Genomic DNA, 9,758 nt, shown 5'->3' with positions numbered 1-9,758 from the left:
CTTCTGGATCAAGATTAGAGTTCTCACCACTTGACAAGATTCAGCTTGTGGTTTGTGAAGTGCTGCCAGTTTGTCTGGAATTAAAGATCTATAAAAATATCAATTTAAAAAAAGGCAATTCCCTGTTTCAGGTTTATGTGTGCATTAATTAATACCTGGTTGGGAAACATGAAGGACACTGTGCAACAACATTGCTTGTATCACACTTCTCACCACGTGAGAGCCACTCCATGTTCCCAAAGAACTGACAACTATCTCTATGCAAAATCAAGAGGGGAAGGGACAGATAAAGGTGCAGAGATGGTATTTCCAGTGTCAGGAAGGGGCAGCACGCCTTGATCTCTGAATGTAGCAAGTATTTACTTCACAACCGATGCTTTTCATGCATCGTGATTCTTTTTCTGGGGATAGAAATGTTGTACAAACAATTATAGGGGAGCTTAAATGGAGTAGTAGCAATTTTTCTTAGCTTCTGTATTGCTGATTTCCAGCCTGCAGTGACTGACAGCAGATTTTATGGGTATGGATCCGCCAGAAACGTCAGGACAGGAATTCCTGGCTTAAGTCGAGTGACCCCCGAGGAGTACTGAAGGACTGACGGGACTCTGAGATGACAAGTGCAAACCCAATGCTGCAGATTTTTCTCAGCAAAACAGAAGTGCGGTGAGGAAGCAATATCGCGTGCCCTTCCGCAGGGCTGAGCGGTGGGAGAGGAGGAGCAGCAGGGCTGAGCGGTCCCTGCGGTTCGGCACAGGGACGGAGGGCTGCGAGCCGGGGGCAGGAGGCAGTGCCCGGGCGGGCGGGCAGCGGAGCAGGTGCCGCGGGTCAGCCCTGCCGGGCCAGGAGAGCCGGGCGGCGGCCCCGGGGGAGGAGCGGGGCGCGGGCCGGCCCCGGTGCGCGTGTCCCGGGCGCGGGGCCGGGCTAGAGGGAGGAGGGCAGGGCGAGGGCGGGGCGGTTAGCGCGGCTGGCCCGGCCCGCCGGGGAGGAAGGAAGGGAAGGGGAGCGGGCTGCGCTGTTGCCCTTTTAAGCGAGCGAGCGGGCGCCGGAGGCCGGTACAAAGGGAGCTCCGCCGTGCCCCGCCGGCTGGGGCTGCCCCGGCCCCGCCATCTTCCGCCCCGCAGGCGCGGCCGGGGCCAGGGTCGGGCCGGCTGAGTCGGAGGGAGGCGGCGGCAGCGCAGGCCCGGGCCCGGAGATGAGGCCAGGATGTCGGTGTCAGGGCTCAAGGCCGAGCTGAAGTTCCTCGAGTCCATCTTCGACAAGGACCACGAGCGCTTCCGCATCGTCTCCTGGAAGCTGGACGAGCTGCACTGCCAGTTTGTGCTCCTGCCGCCGCCGCCGGGCTCCAGCCCGCAGCCGCCGCCGCCGCTCACCATCCACTGCAACATCACGGTGCGGGGGCTGCGCGGGGCGGGGAGGGCCGGGCACGGCCCGCCCTCGCCATTGTCCGCGGGGCGCGGGGAGGGGGCGCAGCCCCGCCGGGGTGACTCAGCACGGGGGGGGCCGCTCCTCAGGGGCTCCGGGCGCCCTCCCCGCTGCCACCATAACAAAAGTTACAGGGGCGGGCGGCCTCGGCCTCTCCTCGTGCGCGGCGGGGGCTCCTCCGGGGGACCTGGGCACGGGGGAAGGACGCGGGCCGGGGCCGCCGCCGCCGCTTTGGGGCCGGGAGCCGCGAGCCGGAACAAAGGGCGGCCGGGCCCGGGGCAGCGGGCACAGAGCCCCGGAGGTAGCACAGGGGCCCCGCTGCCCGGCCCGGCCCTGCGGCGGCTCGCGGGTCGCCGGTAGCGCCGTGCGCGGGGCCCGAGCGGGCGGCGGGCGGGCGCTTTACCGAGTGCGCCACACGGCCGCGGCCTGGGGCGGGCCCGGCCTCCCCCGCGGGGCAGCCCCAGGCGGCCGCAGCCACGGAAACTTGTCGGTGTCGCCGTCGTGGCGGGGTAAGGCCGAGCCCCCCCTCTGCCGCCGAAGGGCCGCTTTATCATAACGGGGCGTTTAAACTTGTCAGGGCTGCGAGCAGCCGTGTCCGAGCTGAGGGTCTGCTGCCTGCCGAGGGCTTTGACGGTTCTCCCTTCTCTGGGTTTTATTTCCCCTTAAATTCGTTTGGCTTAATATTTCTTATATGAGTGGAAGAGAAGCTGAATAAAACGTTCAGTGCTGTGTGACGTGGTAACAATCCTCTGGTTCTTTAGAAGTTTAAGGCCTAAACTTGCAGAAGGATCTGAATATGTTGGCATCTGTGACTCATGTACAGGAAAGTGCTGGAGGTTCATTTCTGTTGGGTTGGTTGCAGTTCTAGGTGAATTTACGTGTCTTATCAAGATTCAGCTGAACAGTGACATATGGAAACACTTCGGGTGAAAACAGCACGTTTGTGTTTAAGGAAGACAAATTCTACTGCCTTTTTTTGTCTTTGTATGAAAGTTTTAAACACCGTGGTGGTCAAAACATTAGTGTAAATGCAAATATTGTAGTACTGAAAGGTGAAAATGTGTGTGCAAACCAGGCAAGTCTAATAATAATCATGACCAGATTCTTACTTGCCTTAAAGTAACTTTATTAAATTAAAGGCAAATTGTTAAGTGGATCTTTCAGTTTTCACAGTTAACTGTTAGGAAAAGTTGCTTCTGTGGTCATGGGACAGGTCTTTGTTTTACTGCGTACTTGTAAAAAATTCTGGGGTTTTACGGTAAAATAAACAAGAAGCGTTGGTGTTCTTGTTTCCAGACATGACCCATCAGATGATGAATTGTGTGACTTCCTAGAAATATTTTTTTATTCAGTAGAGAGTGTTCCATTCCAGAGAAATTTGGCTTTTTATTTCCACATAACGTGATCTACTTCATGAGTCTCACTCTAAACAATAAAATGAAAGGTCTGATGATTGTGCACTCTTGGTTGCCAGTTGAATTTGATGAGTTATTTCTTCTTTCTTAAGTCACAGCTACCAGGTAAGCCAGCAGTAAGACCTGAAGTTGTTGTGCTCAGGGTTTGTGCTGTGGTGTTTATCTATTTCTGAGACTGCTTTCATTGCAATTACTTCCAATAGTAATTCTTACTGCAAAGAAATAACCCACCTTAGCTGTAGGCCTTTGGTTGAGGTGAGCAGGCAAGAAACCACTTAGATCACTGTTGTCATGTTTGTTAATGAGGAAACAGTGTCTGCAATCTGCCTGTTACAGTCACTTGTCCCAAAGGTCTCTCACATGCCATTAGACTTGTGGCATATGAAGTTGCAAAAAGAACAGGAAAAGTGCTCTTTGAAACCTCAGAGCTGAGACTTCTGCTTTGATGAAAGGCTGTGTCTGAGCTTCTTGAAAGTTCTGTTTACAGTTGTCTGTGAGCAGCTTGGTGCTTTCTGATGTTGACTAATTTCTTGCTTTTCAAGGCAGGTGGCTACTTTCCCCATCTGTTAAAAATAATGGGGTAGGACAACCTGAGATACAGACGTGGCTCCCTTGAAACAAATGGGCAGCAGGTGATAGAGCCAAGAAGAGAAAGCTCATCTCTGGGCTTCCATCCTAGTTCTTTGACATACATTTTAGAATTCTCAAGTGTCACAAAAGTGATTTTTTTTCTCCCCCTTCCCACTGAATGGCGTCCCTTGGCCCTGACTCCTGATTGCCTCCAGATGTTTTTGTGGGTACTGTAAACTAGGAGAGCCTAAATCTTTTTTTACTGTGCTTCAGTGGCTCTGCAGGTACAGAGGGAACTAGGACTTCAAATAGCAGTAGTAGCATGCAAAGACTGGTAAGGCTGTAAAGTTGTTGGTAAACATGTTTTTTTTGGGGAGGCTCTCTACATCAGAAGCTGCTGTCTTAACATTTTGGATTTGCAGAACAAATATGCAGTTTTAACTGTTTGCTTCTTTAACCCCCATGATACTGATCCAGCCAGGGCATTTCCTTTACTCAGCAAAAGCACCCAGTGGGTTTGTCTGGGTGTTCAAGGATCCTGTTAAGGGGGAAGAGTAAGCACAGAGCTCAATCACCACTTCTTCTCTTTGTGGTTCTGTTAGCATATCTCAATAGTTTATGTAAAATGACAGCTGTCTAGCAGTGAGTAGAGGTGCTGAGCTTATGGGATGGAGAAATATCTGGTAGGGAAGGAAGCTTTCAGTAGCTAAAAAGTGATCTGATAGCTAAGTTGGCTCTGAAATTCCCAACAAATCTTTTTTCTCTCCAGCCTAGAGGGAAGAGGAAATATTCCTCTGGAGATGTGAGGGAGCATATGTGCTTAGGAACTGTGTAGGTCTCCACAGGTTTTCTAGACTAAAATTCAGAGTTTGAGAAGTCTGCCACTGGCATTTCTCACTGAGATGATTTGTTAATTGTCTCTAGTATAAGTGTGTAGAACTGTTAAAGTTCAGTATTGGCTATAGCATCTCAGGGACACTGTACCTCTGACTCTGAACACTGCTAGAAATTAAAGCAAGGTACATTTTACTTGATAGCTCCTCTGTTTATAAAGTGGCAGCCAAACTTTGTCCAGGTCTGTCCTTTACTATTTCTGGTATTGACCTGTATTAGAGCTTACATGGTTAATCTGATTATTTTAAAGGAGGCACTTAAGGGTGGAGTCATCCCTGTCAGAAATATTGCTGCTTATTCCTGAGAACTGTCCAATTATTGAACTTGTTCAGGCTGTGTACTTTCACATTCCCATTTTGTTATGCCAACAGCAGTGTCTCCATTTGAGGTTTTATTTCTGTTTTCCTCAGGTTTCCATTTTAGTTAACAGCACTATTCCAGTTGATCAAGTTCAATAAACCTTGTCCTGTTCCTCATGTGTTTTGAAATAGTATCAAGCCTATGGCCTTACGTAGAGGAGGGTGTTTATTGATCATGACTTTAGGTAAGTGTCCTTCAGTACAATCTCTGGCTTCAGTTTGGTGCCTTATCAGACTTAGGTCATAGAATTGCAAAGGGTGTGTTAGAATTATTCTGCACTGAAGTTTGGATTGCTGTAAAACATTTTGTATTTTTTGTCATCTCTTCAAAGAGAAACTGGGTATTTATATCTCACCACCCATATGCAAAATTCCTGTTGAAATTCTGTATCCTCAAGTGACCCTTGCAGGTAGAATGGGGGTTTGTGCCAATTCCATGTTGGGAGCAGGTTTGCCCTAAACGGATCCAGGGCTGTCGTGTGCAGGGATATCCTTCATACTTCAGCAGTTCAGTTCAGGTGATGTGGCTGACTCAGTAAACTCCTGCCTCTCTGTTGGAAAGAAGCATCTTCTGCTTCTGCTGAAAAATACCCTGCTGCTAAATCAGAGTTAGAAGCTGCTATGAAAGACTTGAAAAGGTTGCTGCCTACAGATAACTGCAATTGATGGGAGAAGACTTTATTTTTCCTTAAAACCAGAATGGATGAAAAGACATTACCTGTGAAGCTTTTGACAAGTTGGGTGTATAACAGAGAGTGAGTGTATTGGAACCTGGGACAGTTCTTTAAAGATGTAGGATTTTCATATTGAACTCACTCCTAGCTGGTGCCTAGACAGCTGGTAACCTTTTTAACAGGTTATTTATTCGTACACAGAACTAACCACATAATGAAGGAGGCATTCTGTTCCAACCATGGATTTTTATTTTTTATTTTTGTACATCATTAGGTATTCTGTAGTGAGGCTGAGCCTTTTGTGTCGCAGCATGTGGATGTCAGGACTGTATAAAATCATACATGGCTTTATTTTGGTAACATGTACTTTTTAGCTAGAGTTAGATATACTTGCTGATTTTTAAAAAGGCACTCATGCAACTCTTATCAACCATAACATGCAATAGAAATCGACCAGGCTTAGTATTGTTTTATTTAGCAGACCAAAATTAAGCTAACAAAAAAAAAAAAAAAAAAGAGTAGTGAGGGGTTTAGTTTCTCCTTTTATGTCAAAACTGTAATTGAAAAAAGAATATCGAAAAAAGGAGTAGGTGGAATCTTTTGTGTCTGCAAGACAAGACCTTTCTGATGCCACAGTCATGTGATGTGTGAAAGGTTGTAACCAGTACTTCAGGACTTAAAAGATGTTTCTGTCTTCCCTACAAGGTATGAAGTGCTTTTGAAATAGCCTGGAAAGCCACAGTGGTGGGCTTCAATATGTTTAGGTCTTAATGCACAGTAAATTGTGCTCTTTTCCAATGGGTTGCTCATGAGTTGATGACAGTAACCTCAGAACTGGGATTGTTGTGGTCCTTGAAAGAGCTCTCTGTGCACTTTGGTAATTAAATGAAGTTTTGTGGAAAGAATTACATTATTTTCACTCAACATCCTTCCTCCTGTGAGCTGTTCAGGAGGTTTTGTCTGTTGGTGCCTTGTTGATATCCTCAACATGTACTGAAAATTGGAATTTTTAGTAAGAACAAAGTGTGATGGTAATAGTGCTGTTTATTGCAGACCAACAGAGGCTGTGTGCCTTGTGGCTGAAATTGAGTTTGCTGCATTAAGGACCTGGCTGGCGTGTAAAAATTCTTATGTTGATCTGGACTGTTTCCCAGTCTGGTTTAGCCGCACAAACATCTGTCCTGTCACAGGAGGGGGCACAGCACTGAGGGGGAGCTGCTGCACCCAGCAGTGCTGGCAGAGCCCAGGGTGGCACTTGGGACTGGCCTCTCCTGGGTGCAGTGCCTGGGGTGGCACCAGTGCCTCTGTTCTTACACTGACAGCTGGACCAGACTTAACTGCAAGGTCTTTGTTTACTTGAAAAATCTGGAGACTGCAAGATGCAAAGATAGAAACACTTCTCTAAATAGTGTTATTATTAGATAAGAAAAAGAGAAGGTGAAGTTTCTTGATAGGAACAAATGTTTGTAGAAGTTGATTAACAGAAATTACTGTTACTTTAGTTATGGCTCAGTGTGGACTACTGTTCAGTACTGTCAGGTTGTTTGCCTTTATGTAGTTTTGAAAGGTTGTAAAGGCCTGAATTCTTGTCTGGAGTATTAGGGTTTTTCTTTTTTTCCTTTAAATGGTAATATCCCTTTTTAAGAGACATGATAATTGATGATTTAGTATGTGTTCTACTGTATTTCTTCAGCTACAACCTATGTAGGAGAAGCAAAAATGACCTTTCACCAGCTCCTAGAAGGCAACTGGAAAATCAAATGACTGATTAAAATGGGATGATGCTATTTAGCATTTAGCTCTTCCATCAGTCTGCCTGTGTGCAGAACAATTGAAGCTAATATGATCACAGTAGTTCTGAGTTGATCTCTGGTGGAATCCAGCACACCAGTATGTCTTATTTATGTCTTGTGTCCAGCTGGAATCTCTAAGCATGGTATAAAAATAATGACCTTACATGTGGGGATTTTTTTCTTTATCTCTTGCTTACAAGACATCTTGGTGTACTAAGTGCTGTAAAGCAGCTAATACATGATTTCTGAAGATTTAGTATGAACTGTATTCTCCTTTCTCTCAGACCTTACAATCTTTTGTCCCCTTGCAGCAAAGGAATTCAGTACAGTTGGAGATCCTGCAGTAGCTTCTTCAGTGTGTATTCAGGAGGGCAGGAGCATAAGCTCTGTTAGAACTTGTATAGTGGCATTAGAAAAAAATCAAAGCGTTCCTGAGCAGTGGTGTTCAAGATACCACAGGCTTCCTTGAATTTTTGAAGTAGGAAATAACTGTGGTAAGAGTTGTGGTATTAAACTTATTAATGGTAAACGCTGGTTGAACTCAGTGGTACTGAAATTTTGCATGTGGGGGACAAAGTTCCATCCAAGTGGCTGCAATCTGTGGCTCAGCAGCATCAGGGCAGCTCTGTACAGGGCAGCTCTGTGAAAGGAGAACTGGGGAGGCTGCTGAGTGGCAGCAGGAATGCTCTCAGGGGTAAGGGGCAGCAGGACCTCCCTCAGCCATGCATGAGAATAAAAAGTTCTTCTGCCTGCAGGTGTGTCTGGATTACAGCAATTTTGCAAAGGGAAAAGGTGCAAAAGAGGAAGATGGCTCTCAGAGAGGCAAAGGGGCACAGATAGAAGATGATGCTGAGTGGTTTGAATGCTTAAAGGATGTAAATTCCTGAAGTTAGAAGAAGGGGAAGCCTGGATCTTTTGGGTGACAATAGAGGTGATGCCAGAATTTGCATACTGTGGGGTAACTGTGTACTGTGATAAAGGTGAGGGCAGGTCTGCAAGAAAACTTTCTGGAGTTAAGCTGGTGAGAGAGGGATATGTCACAACTTAGTTATAACCAGTTCTTCTGTTCTAGCCATACTAGAAGCCATTTCTTATTACTCAGGCTTTGTGACACTCATGCTGATGATAACTGGCCTGTATTGTTCCAGAAGTAAGTAATTAATAACTCTTGATGATTGGAATGTGTTGATAATTTGTTTCATGTAACTGGACTTCTGCAGGAATTTGGACACATCAGATTCTGTGCTGGTAGTAAAGAGTATTGCAGAATCAGGTATTTTGTAAATCTTTCTCTTGAGCCCATGTGTGTAGCTGCTCTTGGGTAAAGCACTGCCAGCTTGAGTGTGTGTGTAATGTGTGCATTAAAGAGAACCCCTTGTGTCTGAGGGCTCCCAAACAACCAGCCTCTGACAACTGGCAAGCTGAGGGTGAGCACACAGTGGGGTTTTGTGTGTGAGGAGCAGGATAGCTTCATCCTGCTGCTGTGAGGTGTAGTAATAAAAACCTGCACCTAGTCTCAGGTCTGCAGACGTGTTCCCAGTAAGCAAGGCACTCAGTCTGCAGCAGTGCTGTGTGCTTTGCTCAGTTTTGAGTGTGGAGGATGTTTAACTTTAGTTTTTGCTGTTAACATTGGCAGAGCAATGCTCCTAAACTCCCTTAGGCTGGCCCTCCACGATAGTGTACATATTCAGAGACTGCTTGCTTCTCCAGAACAACCGACTTGCTATGCTGTTAATGGAGTCCTGTGGTGTTGAGTTGTGTTTGAGCAGCAGTTCAGTAACATTCGGTGGATTCTTAGTTTGGGTCTGGACAAAAGTGTGAGGAGTGTTTGGGGTTTTTTTCTGTGAATTTCCTTGAGTGGAGAGATTACATGCTGCATTAGGATGATGTGGAGAGTAAAATGCTGCTTTGCAGTGATAAACAGTAATTATGTTTTGTCAGAATAGTGCATTTTTTTTTTTCTTTTATGCTCCAAATTCATGCTTTAATTCTGTGTAGTTTAGTTCCACTGGACAAGTACCCTCCTGCCTTTTGCTTGGTATGGAGCGAGAATGAGGTTGTGGCAGCTGATAAGAGAATCTGATAAGCCTGTTTTTCCCAGGGTTGTGTGCAATTTCATGTATGGGAATTGGCTGTTGGGACATTTTGCATAGATTAAGTAATTTGAAGAACAGCTGGCCATAAAAACTTGACCACAAGAAATGTAAGAATTAGAATGCCACATTTGCATTCATGTTTGTGACCATTTGAAGTCATGTTCTGTGCCTTTTCCACTTTGGTTGTAGATGTTTTGGCCTCTTATCAGGTAGTGATGTTTTGAGCAGTGAGAGATGTGTGTGCCTGGACAGAGAGATATGGAGGTAAAACACTTAAGTATCTTCGATTATTCCACAAACTCTGAAGTTACTGGCCTCTTGGATGTGTCTGTTTGAAAGCAGCAGTTGCTGAAGTTTTCAGGATTTTTTTTTTTCCCTCAAAGTGTTATTTTCTGTCTTGGGTATATAAAAAATTTTAAGAAGTTAAAGATTCCTTAATAATTTCAAGAGAATTGTCAGCTTGGGTTGAACTGGAAATTAGTGCAGATGAAGAAGCAGATTACAAACTGCTTGGATTTTGGAATAATTTGTACAC

At 45.9% G+C, this 9,758-nt stretch overlaps 1 protein-coding gene across 1 annotated transcript in view; it reads left to right on the top strand.

Moving 5' to 3' along the window:
• Positions 1–976: 976 nt before the first annotated feature.
• UBE2Q2 (ubiquitin conjugating enzyme E2 Q2) overlaps positions 977–9,758 on the top strand; it is a 46,416-nt gene continuing 37,634 nt past the window's right edge. The window contains exon 1 of the mRNA XM_058033485.1: positions 977–1,389. Within this exon, the coding sequence (XP_057889468.1) occupies positions 1,204–1,389 (186 nt within the window). The 5' untranslated portion in view covers positions 977–1,203. The remainder of the gene's footprint in view (positions 1,390–9,758) is intronic.

This window comes from Melospiza georgiana, chromosome 13 (genome assembly GCF_028018845.1).
Source record: "Melospiza georgiana isolate bMelGeo1 chromosome 13, bMelGeo1.pri, whole genome shotgun sequence".
NCBI classification, from domain to species: domain Eukaryota; kingdom Metazoa; phylum Chordata; class Aves; order Passeriformes; family Passerellidae; genus Melospiza; species Melospiza georgiana.
Note: the sequence above shows the minus strand (reverse complement) of the source record. Positions and strands in the feature narration are given on the sequence as shown.